This window comes from Protopterus annectens, chromosome 3.part0 (assembly GCF_019279795.1).
Source record: "Protopterus annectens isolate FY-2018-M chromosome 3.part0, PAN1.0, whole genome shotgun sequence".
In the NCBI taxonomy this organism is placed as follows: Eukaryota; Metazoa; Chordata; order Ceratodontiformes; family Protopteridae; genus Protopterus; species Protopterus annectens.
The window spans coordinates 1,796,026,928-1,796,045,941 of record NC_056731.1 but is presented as its reverse complement, the minus strand read 5'-3'; the positions used below and the strand labels follow the sequence as shown (position 1 = coordinate 1,796,045,941).

The 19,014-nt window shown below is 40.4% G+C and overlaps 1 protein-coding gene across 1 annotated transcript in view; it reads left to right on the top strand.

Moving 5' to 3' along the window:
- RARRES2 (retinoic acid receptor responder 2) overlaps positions 1–19,014 on the top strand; it is a 170,046-nt gene that overhangs the window by 63,386 nt on the left and 87,646 nt on the right. The window contains exon 2 of the mRNA XM_044065840.1: positions 3,366–3,470. Within this exon, the coding sequence (XP_043921775.1) occupies positions 3,366–3,470 (105 nt within the window). The remainder of the gene's footprint in view (positions 1–3,365; positions 3,471–19,014) is intronic.

The window sequence follows — 19,014 nt, the reverse complement described above, 5'->3', positions numbered from 1 at the left end:
AAAGGGAAACTGGTTAGGCTTAAAGTGGTCTGCAAGGTCAGATAGCCTATTATTTACCTATGCACCTATGAATAATTGCCAAAATACTTAATAAGCATTTAAGGTTAATACAATGAAAAGTGAACTGTTCAGAAATACAAACTGATCTTGACCCATATGAAACACCCTGATTCTACAGGTGACATGGGGACACTAAATTTTCCAAAGTTGTGTACACAGCTCCATGGTTCACTTCCCACCTATTTTTGCTGCTCAAGGGTTTTGCAGGATCTTCTTTTCTACATGTGTTTTATCATATAGTCCTGTTTCTTCCCAATTAACACAAATTTACTGATTGAATTGGCTAATTTGTTAACCATTCAATGCATTGTAAGCTGAACTCACTGAGACTCATCTCACAGAGATTTAATCCTTTTAGCCTAATATGGTACAACCTTGAAGGGTAGTTTATAATAGGTTTGGAGGGTGTTAAGAGATACAAGTCATTACATTTGTGTAGGTGAAGAGCTTCAAAACACACTGATTTGTACTGTATTCATCTTGCCAACCCCCATTTTGATGAGTTTCAATGACATGTTAAGCCTTTTGTAAAATATGTTGGTGCTTTTAACACACACACACACACACACACACACACACACACACACACACACACACACACACACACACACACACACATACACACACACGTGTGTCTGTGTGTGTTAGTGTATGCATATATATATATATATATATATATATATATATATATATATATGTATGTATGTGTCAGGATCAGTAGGCAGACCCTCAGAACCAAAATAAGGCTATGAGCTCTGTAGTCTAAGTTTGATTCCTTCAGAATCCACTTGCTTGCTGTGTGACTTTGTGCCATACCTCTTAACCACTACAGGAAATCTGGACAAAGGCAAAAATAAAGTGGAGACAATGACCGCAAGAAAGGGATGGATTTTAAATATCACACATATAATGTTAGAAATTTGGTAGAAAAAACAGGTTTTACATTATTATGAACAATATGAAATCTGAAACTCAGATGTCTCTTATTTAATTACTTCAGTTGTTAGTGATTTCAAGAGAACTACTAATTTTATGAGGAACAGATGAGAAATATGAGGCAAAAATCTGGTATTCTGTCAAAGTCTGGACAGTCGAGAGATACCCTTTGAGGAAGTCACTTAATCAGATAGTTAACCTGATAGTGTTCTGTGTCAGTTGGAAAACTGGGCTAAGCTTTATTAAAACAAGTATCCTGCACCTGCCACAGCCTCTTAATTACCTTAGAGCAATGTCTTTCAGCTTTTCCTAGTTAGGGGTCACCACAGTAGATCACTGGTTTGCAGATTAGTTGGCCATGGGGTTTTTATGGTGTCAAGTTGCCAGCCCGGCGCCCAACCTTCAGAGGAGGCACACGCAGACACACGCCTAGCTGTATGTCTTTAAAACTCAGTCCAAGCAAAAGGTGTAGTGCTTAACAATGAAAAACTAATCAACATAGACAAAACGCAACAAATGTGGGCTGAAAATAACAGACTGTTTTAATAAAATCACGCAACAACCATTAAGCGCTTTCGTCTCTCACTTAGGAGACTTCATCAGAATAAAGAACAAGGACTAAGGAACAAGGAATGTCTAGTACTTAAATAACAATACATACAATTCTATTGGCGATATTTTAAAACAATTACCATAAAGAAAATTGTCACGTTATAAAACCACCCTTGCTTAATGCAACATTATTAAGTAGAACATATTTCTTTTCTTCATTTATAAAAATACAAAATAAATGTACACTTTGTAAAATCGAATAACTTTTAAAACACAATTATAATAGTGTAAAAAAAGTAACTTATAGCTTTGCAGTCTTTTCTTTCAAAACTGAGACTATAGACAAAAAGTCATTTATACCTGAAAAATTAGCAGCCGACATTAACTGCCATAATTCCCTTTTACACAGAAGATTCTTCCAGTTCCCCCCTCTCAAATCTGTGGAAGATGTACCCAATGTATATACATTATTAAGGTACCTCATATTACATTAGCAAATAAGTGGAAACAAAAATTAATCTTAAGAAAGGGAATTGTTTTACTAATAGGGTGGTATACCTGGCAAAATGTGACATGTTGTGGATTTTATGTTGGCAAAACAGACATGTCACTAAAAATAGGATATATGAACACCTATATGAAATTAAGAACAAAAAGGACACACATAATTTATACAGGCATTCATTAGTCTGTCAAGGTTTTGTTGGTTTTAGATTTGGTATTTTAGATACAATAAATATAGATTTGAGAGGGGTAGAGCAAAACTGGTAGTAGGCTTCACAATGCTTCCAAGAAGTTCCTGTAGAATCCATTGAGAATGTGTTTTTAATTCAGTATTTCCCGAATATGTTTTATCTTGTCGAAGATATTGTAGGCTGAGAATGGTAGCTGCAGTTGCATACTGGTGTTTAGAGAAGATGTCAAAAAGCATGGCCACACAGAATTTCAAAAGTTAAAATAATGAAAGTATGTGCTTAGCGCTTAAATTCAATGAACTGCACCTATGAGTATGAATTTGCTTTTTGGAGTATATCTATATTTTGCATTAATTCTGAATGTGTTTAAATGCCTAGAGCAGACAGTAGTATGAGCATTATGTAAATAAAACAGAAGAATGCTTAAAACATGAACCAGTCATCAGAACTAATGAAAACAACACCAGGAAAAATCTGAAAAATCAAAGGTTTGGAGAGGGATTCTTTTAGCAGAAATTTCAAATGTGAAATTACTTATTTTATTTTAGTGGTGTACATGCAACAGTCAGTACAGAGGGCTAAGGCCATTATAAGCTGTTAACAATCTGATCCATATAGTCCTGGGTTTGATTCATACCCTGAGCCTACATTTGTCTGCTGTGTGACTTTGAGTATGTCACAGACAGGACTCCAAGGTTAACTGTAAAAGGTCTGTATATTTTGAAGTTTTCCATCTTTCTATTTTTTTGTTATTAAGAGAATGGAAAACAGTGTCCAGTGTGCACAACTTTACCTGCAGCTGCTGATTTTAGCAATAGGAGATATGGGGGTTTCAAAATAGAGCATTTTATTTATGACTATTAATTTATGGTAACATAATGCAGTTATGTCTTGCACAACAAAATGTTGAGCATGAAAAGGCCTCTACTGGAATCAGTTTAGTGTGCATTACAAAACTGTATACTGGTCAGCTCCCATACAAAACTGTATACTGGTCAGCTCCCATACAAAACTGTATACTGGTCAGCTCCCAGTTTCAGAGTCAGGTGATGCATTGTTAAATGTAATTATACAGAATTCTCTTGTCATTTCTTTTAACCTATATCTTGTGACCTTGTTTAGATGTCTGGAAGTGACACAATCTTACAACTTCGATTCACAGTAAAACAGACTATGTGCAGGAGAGAGAATTTCAACAAGAACAAATGCAAATTTATGCCATTAGGAGTAAGTAGAGTTATATATATTATATAAATTATATTTTCTTATCAGAATGCTGTTGATTGTGTGCGACTCAGAAAAAAAACACATCAGTAAGTTGGCAAATGTGTTGAGAGGTGGCACGAGTTGTAATATATGAAGACTGCTCATCTGAATACTGTTGTTTCATATGTTGTTAGTTTGGCTTGTTTTTTTTTTTCAGTGTATCCTTTTTGTTATTCTTTTTTGTGATAATATACTATGTGTCGGGGAATGGGCTTCAACCCCACAAAATGCATTAAAATGCAGCCAGGTGGCTCTGTGCTTTTATAAGCTTATCATAACTAAAACCTACTTTCTATTCTTTAAGCCATTTTTCTGTTCTTTTCCACCAAATACAATTAGCCACCTTGCAAACAAATTTCCAGAAAAGGTTTGGAGAGTGGTAGCTACCAGAAACAGCTCTGATGTGAAACAATGGATTGCTACAAAGCCCAGCATTATGATTGCTCCCCCTCATGCATAGTGTATGTTTAAATGATATTCAGTGTGTAATAGAAAGGATAAAGTAATGACAGAATGTAACAACAGAGTATGGAAAACCAGTGGCAAGGTGAACGTGTTGACTACAGAGTGGTGCAAATGTGTACATTTAAAGTTGCTGTTGTTTGTCTTTCGGCTTTTCCCGGTTAGGGGTCGCCACAGCGGAACTCCGGTCTGCTAAATGTGTGCATTTAAAGTAAGTAGGAAAAAAGGACTCCTGAGGTCTGCTGAACTAATATCAGCAGTACAGAGTAATGTGCCATGGCACTGTAAATTATCAAGTTTGCTGGATTACAAAGTGGGTGCTATTACTAATTTATTTGATGATAAAGTATCAGATATTGTAGACTGCTGGGGCTTAATCTCAGAATGATATGTACAAAAATAGAAATGAGAGGACAGTCCAAGGGTCTCAAGTGGGCATGCAATGAAAGAGGAGCATGGAAGGAAATGTAATTCAGACATGCAGATATTTTCAAGAGTCAAATGCTCTGTATGGGGGATTCTTTTTCATAAACAAACAAAAAAAATTTCCAGGATTATAGAGATGAGTAACTACTACTACTGTGAATAATGCATCTACATGAGCAATAGAGTGATAACAGCAGTAAATGAGATGGAAACAATGTTGTGGGGTGGTCTGGTAAAATGTGCAGCATATAGAAGAAAATAAGCAATGTTCAGAAATGGAAGTCAGAGGCTTAAATCAGCCACGCAAATTCTAAGCATGCCAGTACCTGCTGAACTGCCTGTTCAGACTCTCCTTGTAATGTCACATTGTTTGTATATAGCATCTTTGTTCATCTGTCCCCTCCCACCTGTTTGTTAATGTAGTACATCACTAGTATGAACAATAGTGGGCTCAGAGCTGAATCCTGATTCACTCCCATTCCCATAGGGAACCCCTCTGTGAGTCTGAATATGATGCAGTTTGTCACTGGGTTCTTTACATTGCTTGCTCTAATTCTAACAATGTTTTTGAGACTTTGAACCATCACAAGACTGCCCAAATCAGCCTTCTTGGGACCTTGTCATATGCTTTCTCTTAGTCTAGCACTGTTCATTTGTACTCTTTCCTCATGTTTGCTTACTGCGTTCTATCTGCCTTACTGCAATCATCGGGTCATTTGTGCTGCATGCTGATCGTAGGATCATAGGAGGTTACTAGGCTAAAGGCCCTTCAGCTTAGCCATTCATGCCCCAAATTCCCCAGTTATCAATGCCCACAGACAATAATGACTTTTGTACATGCCTGTAACTTAGGGCATCTGTAAACTGCCCCTGTCCATAAGGGCCACAGGTGACAATCCAGGGGTGAATTTGCAACTTACCATTCACTGGTCCAAACTGCATTTGAATAGGCTTAAGGAAGAACTCTGTTTCACATGAAGGAGTCTGCCCCAGAGAAAGGGCAATCTCTGAGACACATACCTTTCTCTCCAACATATTTTGTTTATGTTGAATTGATCTCAGTCCAAACTGCTAATCTCCCATCTTACTTTCTAGTATTCTGCATATTGATTTATCAGTTATGATCACCAACACTTTCATGAAGTGCTACAGGAGATTGATATCTTTATATTGCCCATAGCTGTGAATGTCCTCCTTGTTTTTGTACACTTGCACTAGAATGCTTATCCTGCAGTCATATGGAATGTGCCTTTTTCTCCATCCTGCTATGTCCTCACAGTCACCACTCAAAACAATAATCAGATCCGTGCTGTTTGAGGTTACAACAGATTGTCCCTGCATGGTACTCTAACACAACTGCTGACTGATCCCAAGTGTTTTATGCATGTAAGCAGGCAGTATGACATGTGATCGTGTCACACATTACTGCAAGACAAAGCAATGGTGGCTATCTCTACATCATATCTAGTGCACTCATTTGCTGCTGCAGCCACTGGTGGAGAATCACTCATGCTCAGAGCCATATCAGACCTCTCTCCTCACTGTGAATAATGAGCTGTCAGACTGTGCAGCCCTGCACTAATTGTGGAATTTCACTTATAATAAAGACAGACAGTGCCACCGCATCATCAGAATCTAAATCAGGTACCTGTGCTTTGTTATCATCATCATCATCAGCAGCAGCCCCTGTATGAGTCCCAAGATCAGCCTGTTTCCATGCTATGGCCTCTTTAGGTCACTACCACAGCAGTGCTCTACCTCAGAGAATGCATAACAAAAAAAAAACTCACTATACTGAGCAAAAACATCTATGTTAAAACTAATCACACATGTACACTAAGGGTGGCATACCAAATTTAACAGATACAATCTCCACTTACCTCTGCTTCATTTTGACATGGTTGGATATCTCATTTTCATATAACATAATACAGGTAACATATGCTATGAGTAGTTTGCAGTGTTTATATACAGTGCTGGTGTACAGATATCTGCTGAATGTGGTACTAACTTGGTACATCATCGACTGAGAAGTTTGAGAGAAAGTCCATCCTCCAGACAGTGTCCATTCCTCCACGGATAACCCCAGAACCATTATCCCCCTGTATGAACATCAAAAGCTACATGGATCTGTCAGCCTGCTGCTCCTGGGTCATCTTTCATTGGGCTGACCCCTAGCTACATTGAAACATGCATTTACCTTGACACAATACAGTATATTGGTTATATGTTCACTGCACTGCTATAACATGTGATTTTTGCCACCGTGGCATTTTTGTTATAAACAAATACCTGCTACACATGACCCCATAAAGGCTAGTCAGCACCCTTTCTCTCCTATAGACGCCATCAATGTGCCCTAAATGTCTGTAGCAAGATGTCATTCTTTATAGCCTTCACTGTCCAGCTTGTCATCTACACAGGTAGTCATCTGTGAATACATGGCACAGTTATAGACTGTATGCTAGTGATATTGGTAGGATGATAAGTACTTACAAAGTGGTAACGTGGTATACCACACAAGACTGAGATAATCTCCACCATAGGTCACTATATAGACTAGACAGACTGTACCTTCACCATACATAAGAACAGGCATACACATAATCAGGTTGTGCTGATATCACAGGCTTCTTTATTGCCAGTCAAATCAATATACCAAACACTTTCAGAGAACTGTATGTCTTTTTAAGGCTGTCTAAATGTTCAGATCCTGCTGTTTCTCCTGCTAACACTGTTGTGCAAATATCCAGTATAGTTTCCAAAATTTGCATGACTTTGTATATAAAATGGTGGTGCACCTCTAAAAGAAAGCAATTTTATTTCCTGTTTATGTGATATGTAAGCAAATTAGACTAGGATGCATGATTGTTGATTAATCATTTTATTTTCCTGCCATGTATCTGTGATTTAAAATGCAACTTACTGCCTGTGCTTGTCTCTGTCAGCCTGTGGCCACAAACTTTTTTTGGTGAGTTGCATATCTGTGAGCATCATGCTGTTTGGCAAGTATGTGGTGCACTACCCACTATTCAGAAATCAGGTTGTAAGTGTGATCCACATTCTATCATTTTGCTCTCCATGAAAGAGACACCATTTTGGAGGAGATATAGGAGAATGGCACCTTCTACTAATGCTCACTGGAGAGTACATGCATGATACCAGGAGAGTAAGATTATGCTCTGTCTCCTTCATGGCCATTTCAGGGAGCACCTATTGGTCCCTTATGATGGACGTTTCAGAAAAGCTGATGCCTTGTATGATCAGGCTGAGGAGTTGTCCTCAGCCATGGGCATCACTAGAAAGGGAGGCACAGTGCAGGCATTGTTTTAATGCTCTGTAGCATACTAGCCTTGATTATCTGTATGCCTGGGAAGCAGAGGTTCCCCCCCCAGTGGTATAGTAAATGGATAGCACTGTAATTGTTTTGTGTTTTTTCCTGTTTTATGTTTGGGATTGTTATTTCCTGTGCATGCTGCCATGTGGATCTTCAGTGTCAGGTAGAAGGTGTTGGTGGCAATTAATGTAATATGACAACTACATTTGATGTTGCTTTCTGCAGGAACGTGTTATGCAGTAGGATAAACTGTAATTGTCATTCTGCCTGCTCACTATCTAGTGTACCCCTATGTGTAACTGATATTTTCTCTTTTAGTATAATAGTATATGTGCAGGAGACACATGCTTGCCTGCTGCCCGTCATTCAGCTAAGGGACCATGTTATGGGACTGTGACTTGTATCTGTTTTTCTTGCATTCTGCATTATACTTGCACAATTCTCTGGTGTGCCCTTTTTTTCCACAGGAAACAAGAGAGGCTTGCAGCCAGTCATTGTTGGTTCCAGTCACTAATGAAGGTACATGTTTTAAATATATTCAGTTCAATGTCAGGAAAGCTGTCTTATGGCAGACATCCCACTGTGTCCCCTCACTGTATCTGTATGATAGATTTGTTTAGTAGACACATCCACCACATCCTGCCCCTGCTTAATATATTGTTGTGGAGAATGAAGGCACTGATATTGGGAGTACCTCATGGAAGCAGCATGCTGTCTTCTCATCGGTTTACTATCAAATGTGTGATCGGACTTTGATTCATGGCAGTTCGAAATGCCCCATTTGATAGTATCAAATGAACAAACATAAAAATGTAGACAACAGTGAATGCACTACAGCATTTGCTGTTGTGACTTTCTACATTCTAATGCAGATCGCACTATAGTGGGGATTGGTAAATGTACCCTTTCCCTCCCTGTAGTGAGATCTTGGACTTTGTATATATAAGTAGCAGGGGGTGTGGGGGGTACAGGGGGGGGCTTTCCCCCTGCAAAAATGGTCTTTACTGTGGGTTGCTCAGTACATAGAGTTGTGGAAGTGTGGTGAATGTTCGAACTGTGGCAAATTCGAACATTCAGCACTTCCGCGTTCAACATTTTTCACATTCATTTTTCCCATATTCACCCATACGTTTCATAGAAACATTAACAATCATATTGCAGGATTGCATAAATGATAGTAAACCTTCTCATCAGCAGGTATCCTTGCAACATTGCTTGAGATGACCTGGTCACATCTGAAGCAGGTGATTGAGGCTGCAGTGCAAACAGCAGTCGGAGGTATATGGCCTCATTGGAAAAACTTCTGGCTTTGATAGCAGATTCACTCCTCTTAGCTTCCCCCCTCCCCCCACTTGGCCATCAGGGGAGAGTGTGGCCTCAACCACTGGCCACCATGATCCATCATGTGGTGATGTACTCGCTGTAATGTTCCTCTGATTGCTTTAGGGACTGGTTTATGAAGAACCAAGTTATTGTATGAAATTATAGCCTCAACAGGAGAGTTGTTAGGTGAGTAGTGTGAATGGGTGGGTTGGGTGGAAGGAGACCAAAGGAAATCCTCCCTGAGAGGCAGGCATAGGGATCAAATTGTTTAACTTTTAATGTTGGGCGGTCTTCATATTGAAATGGTGTGAGATCTGAAAATGGGTCAAAGTCCCTGGACTGCCTTGAAGTTCCAGCATATGCTCCACCAGATATATGATAGATGTGCCATCAGGTCCTGTGGAAACGGAGGGGTGACAAAGTGCCCACTTGCATTCAGGTGGGCAGCCATCACTTATGACTAGAGTTTCCTGATGAAATAGTGTAATGAAGGATACTTTAAATCCATTACATATTTCAAATGTCAGCATACAAATCACAGAAAATGTTACAAACTCAACATATGTAGCTTAGCACAAAAATATTACAAGATTTGTATACATCTGACTCTGACCCCTGATAAAAAAGTGCTGATCATCAAATATGGCTATGATATTGCCCATTGGAAGAAATGGAGTGTTTCTAAGACTCTTCTAATGTGAGACAACAAACAAAAATCAACCAGAACTGAAACAAAAAAAAGAATCCCAAAGTGTGGGACATGAAGCCATTCGAGCCTCTTTCAATTGATTCTGTATTTCAGGATAGTCCAAGAAGGTGATGATAAAGCTACAGGTGCCTCAGTAACTGCTCCCATGATTGATCAGAGGTCAGACATTTATCCAAGTATCTGGAATTCTGGATTTACATCAGCCTTTGTGATGTAATGGCTGGTCCTACACAGTTAGTAAAATGTATGCACATGGTAGCCATACCAAATGAAAAAAAATAATGGAAAATGCTGTTTGCCCATTTGAACCTGAAAGTCCTCTAGTTATGAAATACAACATTTCAGTAGGCATACTTCTGATCCAGTATGGCTACTCACAAACACTGAGTAAAGAATCAAAAGAAGGGCTGAAGAGTTATCATTGGTAACCATTTGACATGTTGGGACCCACTAGAGCAAATCCCAAAACACAGAGACTGAATAGCTGAGAAATGGACTTACATATGTTAAGCCAGAGATGTCCATTTCTTGGAATATTCTCTTTTCTCCATGGTATGGTGGTCTTGGAGTTAGTGTATGTAAGTTTGGGGGGTGTGGGAGGTGCATGGGGGCTTGCCCCTGCAAAACAGAAGTTTAAAATTGAAGAGCAATCTTTGAGATTCTTTCTTTTCCAGGATTTATGGTCTTTTTTTCAAAAGTTGGCACTTGGCATTTTGAGTGCTGACATTCACACCTTGACATGTTTGTTGAGAGTGGGGATAGCTGGGATTGGCCTCCAGAGGCTTCCTTTTTGGTGCTCAATAAATAAACAAGTCCTCAGCATCTTCTTTTGAGAAAGTCACCAAGGCCATAGATGAGGGGAAGGTGGTTCACACAGCCTACCTTGATCTCACCAAGGCTTTTGACACCATTCCCCACTCAGGTATTACAGAAAAACTCACCAGCCTGAACATAAGCCCCTACGTCATGAGATGGGTTGCCAACTGGCTTAGAAACAGAACTCATATGCTAAAAATAGTGGGCTCCAGGTCCAACTCTAAACCAGTCACAAGTAGTGTCCCATAAGGCTCGGTTCTGGGACCCCTACTGTTCGGTATATACTACTCAGAAGTACAGGCAAACACAGGAGGACTATGGCTAACCAAGTTCGCCGATGACTGCAGACTGGGAGCCATAATTGACTCTCCGTCTGACACGGACATTCTCCAAAAAGGCCTTACTGAGACAGACACCTGGTGTCAAAGTCATGGTCTCAAGCTAAATGCCAAAAAATGCATAGTCATCCCGTTTGGGAAAAACAAAACACCCATGAATTACCACATAGGTGGCAGCCCCCTTAATACAGAAGAGGTAATAAGAGATCTGAGGACCCAGGTAGATAGTAATCTCTCCTTTGGCAATCATATTGCCAAAGTAGTTAGGAAATCCTTCTATGTAGCCCATCTAATTACTAAACGGTTCGCATCTAGAAATAAAGAGGTTATAGTGCCCCTCTACTCGTCACTCATAAGACACATCATATAGTAAAATGCCCCATTTGGGATGTACCTCACAAGACACATCCAACAGCTGGAAAGACCACAAAAGTACCTCACCAAGAGGATTACTGGCCTCAAACATATGTCCTATGCAGCCCGACTGAAAAAACTCTAGCTGTACTCAGTGGCATATCGCTTACTAGGAGGTGATCTCTGCCTGACTTACAAAGCCATGTCCAACTCAGACTTGATGGACATGCTTCACCTAAAGAAATCCTAGTCATTGTGAGCCACTCGCTCTAGTGAGCTAAACCTCACCACAACAATAAATAGAACATGCTGGAGGGACAGATTCCTATCACAGAGACTCCCCATGCTTTGGAACAAAATTCCTAACTACATTAGGCAGAGCCCCTCACTAACACTCTTCAAGAGAAACCTTGACGAGTAGAAGGGTAACAGAAAATACACCCCTGGGATCACTTCATTGGCTCTTCTTGACAGAGGCTCAGTTAATTAATCAATGGGGCAGCGAAAGCTGACGCACTCTGGCTAGGCTTATAAATACCCTCGGGCAGATAGCCTAGTACCTACTTATGAACCTATGAACCTGTATAGAAAAAGAAATGCATTTATGCTTTAGTGGTAATATATAAATAGCATTTATAGGTTCATTGGTTCATAGGTGTGTACTAGGCTAATGGCCCTGGAGCCTTTACAAGCCTAGTCCATAGAAGTGCCCTGGCATCGTGCCGCCCGATGTTAGTTTCCAGTGCCTCTATCAAGTAGAGCCACTGGAGTGATCCCCAGGGTGAACTTTCTATTTCACATCCACTCATCAAGATTTCTCTTGAATAGGGCCAGTGAGGTGCTTGGCTTGACATGTATGGGAAGTCTATTCCAGAGCATGGGCAGTCTCTGGGTTATGGACCTGTCCCCCCAGCATGTTCTGTTGACTGTGGTAATGAGGTTGAGGTCTCTGGGGTGTGTGGTGCTGAGGGATTGGGATTTCTTTAGAAGTAGCATATCTAACAGAGCTGGGTCAGATAAAAAGTAAAAAATGCACCAAGATAACACACAGCAAAACATTTAATCACAGCAAAGTACAAAGTGGTAAGCTCTTTCACAACCAAAGTTGCTTTATCAGACACCACAGTAAAAATGCACTGGTTTAAATAGAGATTCTAAAATGCCAATTAATCAATAAAAATCACACAATGATTAAGTAGCAGTGAAAAACAATTAAGCCTCATGCTCAAACTACAGATGTGGTCTATTATTGTTTTTGTGTACAATGTCCTGCTTTTTATGTAGGAAAAACAAATAGAATGCTTAAAGATCGTATTTTAGACCACCTAAGAGATATTAGTAATAATAAACCATCAAATCCTCTAGCCAATCATGTTATGTCCAATGGCCGTTCTCATTCCTTTAAGTTCTTTGTTCTACAACATATTCATAGAAACCCCAGAGGTGGTGACATTGAGAATATCACAGAGGGACATGAACAGAAGTGGATTTTGAAACTTAATTCTGAAAAGTATCCTGGTTTGAATGCTACTACTTCCTTGGTCCCTTTTTTAAAGGCTAGACATCTCAAGCATTAAGATTAGCTAAGTTCTTTCAAGATTAGTCTATGTATTTAACTAGCTTTTAGTTTCCAAGTATTCTATTTAACTTTTTCCTGCCTAGTATTTTTCCATGTTTTATAATGATTTTATAACTTTTTTAAGTGCTTTCTCATGTATAGTATTTGATTCCTTCATGTACAATGTTTTTAAGCAATGTTTTTAAGCAATGCTTTTTTTAGTTTGAGCATGAGGCTTAATTGTTTTTCACTGCTACTTAATCATTGTGTGATTTTTATTGATTAATTGGCATTTTAGAATCTCTATTTAAACCTGTGCATTTTTTACTGTGGTGTCTGATGAAGCAACTTCGGTTGTGAAAGCGCTTACCACTTTGTACTTTGCTGTGATTAAACGTTTTGCTGTGTGTTATCTTGGTGCATTTTTTACTTTTTATCTTACATTTGGATTTATTTCTGCACCAAGGTTTTATCCAACACGGTTTCTTTGGATTTCTAGAGCTGGGTCAGACATGGCTTTGTAAGTGAAGCAGAGATTGCCTCTTTGTAGATGATATGAGACAGAGAATAGCTGAAATTTTTTGAGTCTCTCCATGTACGACATGTGTTTAAGGCCTAGGATCCTCTTTATGAGGTACTTTTGTGGCCTTTCCATCTGTTGCATGTATCTAGTGAGGTACATGCCAAATGGGGCATTATACTCGATGACTGGGCTAATGAGGGAAGAGTGGAGAGAGATGATGACCTCCTTCTTCCTGGATGCAAAACGCTTGGTAATGAGATGTGTCACATAGAAGGACTTTCTGACCGCAGTGGCAATGTGGTGGTTGAAGGAAAGGTTGCTGTCAACCTGTGTCTCCAGATCTTTTATAATGCTGTCAGTTTTCAGTGGGCTCCCATCATTGTGGTAATTAGTGAGAACTGAGTTTTTCCCAAAGGGGATGATGACACATTTTTTGGCAATAAGCTTAAGTCCATGGTTTCAACACCAGTCATTGGTCTCAGTGAGGCCTTTCTGTAGGATGTCTACATCACTTGGGGAGTTAATTATGGCTCCCAGCTTGGAGTCATCTGCGAACCTGGTCAGCCATAGTCCCTCCATGTTGGCCTGCACTTCTGAGAAGTAGATGCCAAACAGAAGAGGACCCAGGACTGATCTCTGTGGGACTCCACTCATGACTGGTTGGCAGTCTGACTTGGAGTTCGCTACTTTCACACTGTGGTTTCTATCTGTGAGCCAATTTGTAACCCACCTAGTGATATAGAGGTTGATGCCTAGTTTGGTGAGTTTATTAATAATTCCTGAGTGGGGAATGGTATCAAAGGCCTTGACCAGATTGAGGTAGGCTGTATGAACTGCCTTGCCCTCATCCACAGCTCTGGTGACTGACCCAAAAAAGTCGACGAAGTTGAGCAGGCATGATCGACCTTTCACAAAACCAAATTGCATGGGATCTAGAGTTTGGAGATTCCCTATATCCTTGTTAATTAGGTCCATGATGATGCGCTCCATAGCCTTACATATCAGACTTGTCAGGCTAATGAGGCGATAATTCCCAGGATCTGTAGTTGCCCCCCCTTTATGGAGAAGGATGACTGTAGTAGTGCACCATTCGGTAGGGACAAAGCCTGAGGTGAGGATGTGATTGAACAAGGCACACAGACGTGGTGCCAGTTCACTTTGTAGTTCATGTAGGATGCAGCCAGGGATATTGTTGGGTCCCATGGAAGCTGTATTCTTGGCCTTGGACAATGTAGCTTTAACCTGTGCTGCAGTAATGCTGGGTGCCTGACATTCCTCTGGTATTGTGATTGGTCCTTTAGGAGGGGAGAGAGGGGTAAAGTTGGCAGTGAATCTCTCAGCCAGTATGTTGGCAATATCTGTTGGCTCAGTGTAGGAGGTACCATGGTGTAGTAACTCAGAGCCAACCTGGGTGTTGCCATGGCAATTTTTTATATAACTATAGAAGGCTTTGTGGTTGTTTCTAGTGGCTGCCACAATTCTGCCTTCATAGCTGGCTTTAGAAGTTTCGATGAGGGATCTCAACTTTTTGTTGAGGCTAATATGGGAGATTTTCCAGTCTTGGGACTTCACCTTTTTCTGCAACAGTTTCTTCCTTCTGTTGTAGAGTTTATTAATGGTAGGGGACCACCAGATTGGCTTCCTTTTTTTGGAGGAGAGCATCTTGGTTCTGTTGGGTATGGTTAGTTCCATGCATTTATGTACGTGTTTATACAGTGCATTAGTGTATGATTCGGCCGTCATGCATCTATTTTCCATTGACATGGGTGCCATGAAGTTAGCCACCTCTGTTTTTAGGAGCCCAAAGTCAGCTATGGAGAAGTTTTTCGTGGTGGTTACCTTTGTGGGGGGTGTGTGGCTGAGATGTGGATTTCCATGGTGATTAGTTTGTGGTCGGATCTAACCAGGGAGAAATTGACTATTGGTGTAGACCAATGGTTGCCCATGTTAGGAATAGCCAGGTCAAGGCTGTTGCTTCCTCTAGTGGGGGTAAGAATGAGCTGGTCCAGGGCACTGGAATTAATGAATTTCAGGAAGTGTTGAGCCAGTGTATTGGTGTATGAGAAGTTTTCCCAGTTGATGAAGGGGTAGTTGAAGTCACCTAGTATAAGAATGTTCGGTTGGACCCTAATAGTTTACAGGGTGCTTAGTGAGAGTCCTGGGACATGATTAGGGACCTGTAGCAGGCTATGACCTGAATCACCATCTTACCCAATGTTAGTTGTACATGGAGTATCCCAGATGCATTAGGCTGGGCTACTAGTCTGGAGGTGTGCATATCCTTTATGACTATGGGGATACCACTGCCTTTGGACCTTCGGTCCATGTTCTGGGGCCAAAAGGTGTGAAATGAGTTATAGCCTGGTAGTACAGGGGTGCTTTCTACTGCTTTAAACCAGGTCTCCGTTACAGCACAAATGTCAATGTTCTTCATTTTGATGAGTGCTTCGAGCAAGTGCATCTTGAGATTTAGACTTCTAGCATTGAGTAGCATGACTCTCAGACTGCATTTACTTATAGCTGTTACGATGGCAATTTGGTCTTTGCAACATCACCTAAAAAGGAACTATAGGGGTGCAAAAGCCTTAGCCAGTATCCGGAAACCAGGGGTGACAGATGCAGGCCATCTCTGGCAAAGCATCGAGGTCTGTTTATCATGTCATCCCTAAGCAGATACTGGATCCCCTTAGAATGACACCAGAAACTTAGCCAATTGTTGAAGCCAATCATCCTCTGCTTGTACTGAGGTATCATTCTCAGTGATGGTAGGATGCTGCTCAGGGCTAGGGTCATACCTGCCTAGGCCACATAGTCCAAGAGCTCCTTCATGTCTCTTTTCATGTAGTCCAGGGAGGTGTGTCTCAGGTCATTCACACCCACATGGACAGTGACAGAGTCATACTTGTACTTGTTGTGGAGTGACCTGAGTGCATGTGTTATGTGTCAGATTCTGGCACCTGATAGACAGTTGACTGTTACCTTCTCCTTATTCAGCCTAGTGAGTGGGACATCAGTGTGCCTCACTATCGAGTCACCTATGATTAGTATATTGGGCAAGCTGTTTTGCCTTATGGGCTTAGGTTGGGGGGCACACAGTGCAAGTGAGCTATGTGTCTTGTGGTTTGTGCTGTGTTGTGGTGGTCGAGTACGTTTCTGCCTTGGAGGTCTCTGCTATTTGGGTAGATTTCTATTGAGAGCCTCTGCAAAGGTGGGTGTGTGATTTGTGTTTTTATGTGAGAGCTGTGATGTTGGGTGTTCTGGAGGGCTATGTGTTGCATGTAATGTGGTGCAGGTGTTGACCTTCTCCTCTTGACCAGCCATTCATGTCTTGGCTTGAGAGTGCATGGCTTCCAATTTGGATATATAAGTGCACCTCTTGCAAGTCTGAGTGTTGGGAAGTAAGTGGAGGGGGTTGTCAGTGTACATGAGGCAGTTGCTACATTGCCTCAGGATGCCCACGTTCACTAAGTTAATAGGAGAAAGCACAGGGAACTGACCTTTAGACATGCCAGGAGGGATAGTCGTTATTACTATTTACTTCCCTGGACCCCTGCCTAGCAGGGTGACTGATGTGATCCCCGGGTAATCAGCCCTTGCCAGTCTCAAACCCAGGACTGTGCACACCATAGCCACAGCAATTAAGACTAAGCCATCTGAGCTGATCATAAAGTACTGAAGTTGTTTCCTTATATATTCCTTTTACAGGAAAAATATCTGAGTCTGTACAGAGCACTGCCACACACTTGAGGGGAAACTAACACGTAAACCCTGAAAATTTAAGGATGAAGTATTTAGGCAGATATACCAAAGTTAGAAAGAAATCAAGCAGTACTTACTAAAAAATAAAGAATTAGCTTGTCAAGAATGATGAAAAGCGGGGAGTTACATGAATGGCTACTGCCTGGCTACTATTAATGCTGGTCTCAGCACAGCTTCACTTTGTTGGGATACAATACTCCTTTGCTTCTTCACTCACCAGAAGCAAAATGTTAGCACCAATCCCAAGAAGAGAAGCAGGCCACGGCTTGTTTGGTGAGCCACAGACATGTCCCAGATGATGCAAGAGTCTACAGGCTTGTAGCCTCTTTTTGGTAGATGTCTCAAATAGCAACCAGACCCAGCAGGTACGTTAAGCACAGACACTCACTCTCCAACCAGAAAGAGTCAGGAATCAATGCGCTCTGCTCCTACTCTCACCAGGATCAGAATATAAGCACAGATTCCAAGCTGTCACCTATAAGGCAGGTATTAAGCTTTCTGGTGATCATCAGACCCCAGGAAATAATGTAACTGCACTCCTTCTCTCACCAGGAGAAAACAGAAGCACTAATCCCAAGATGACTACTGAGAAGTAGAATGTGAGCTCTCCAATAACTGGTAGTCTTGGAATAGATGCTTAAAGGTAAGATGAAAAAAATGGTTTATCCTAAACACTGCAGTGTGCACTAGAGGAGTTAGTTGTGAAAGTACGTAGCTTAAGTTTTACCTGTCTAAAAAGTTAAGTTTTAGTGGAGCGTCACTATTTTTAAAACAGCAAGATAGATTGAAAGGGGGTGGTCACTTATGTATTCTGGTCCTATGGAATATAATAAGATGGCCAATAAATTTAAATAGTTGAAGGGGGGTGATTTCATAAAATGATAATTTTGTGCTTACTCACACCATCCAGTAAAAGCAGAAAGGAAATGAGATATATGGTCAAATTATCATAAGAGGCAGGTAACTAGAAAGACAGTGGTGTTTAAGTACACAACGATACTCGGGTAGGAGTATGGGAAAAATCTGTCTGACTCACAAGAGACAGAGCTGTGGTCTCTTTTCATGTTTTAATATACAGTTAAAAGCAAAATACAAGTAAAACACAGTGTAAAAAAACAAATCGCAGTATACAAAATAGAAAAAGGCAATAAAGTAATACAAAATACAACAAATAAAAAGCAAACTAACCTTTCCCTCACAGCAAACTATAGCATTTGGATTTACTACATAATTATGCAAATAATGCATAATTAAATGCATGGTAAACTATCTCTTTTGCCTTATATGTAAACATAGCAGTTCAGTGACACATTTGTAAATGTGATATATAGCTATCAGTCACCAAGGTGGTATGCTGTTATTTATGATTGAGTTTGCAATTCTTTGTTTTCTAACTTGTTGAATATTCAAATGTGCTTCACACAGAAAAAAATGCTAATCCCATTTCCTAAAGAATGCTACATTTCTTTGTCTGTCTACGTCTACTTTACATTCGGAGTGTGGTAGGTACCTTAGTAAGGGAGAACAGAAGAACCCAATGAGTCATTTAGTAGCCTTTATCTGAAGTGGATCAGATCCAGAAAGCCTCTGCTCTTAGCATCCTTCCTTTTCCTTTTTCTAGATGTAGATTTCTACCATAAGGCCTGCCTCAGAACAAATGACTGCTAAGGCAAGAATGCTGGCGAAAGGGAATGTCAATAAAGAAGTGGTATCTTTCAAACCTTTGTGAAGCAGTAGTTTATTGACGAGATAGAAAGTTGCATAAAAAAAGCCTCCGAAGTAACAAATCTAGATACTAATTTTGAAAGCAAGGCACTTGTACGTTTTCAAAAAAAAATATCCCAAAGTTACTGGAAGAATAATAATCTTCATGACTAATCTGTCAGAACAAGACTTCCAT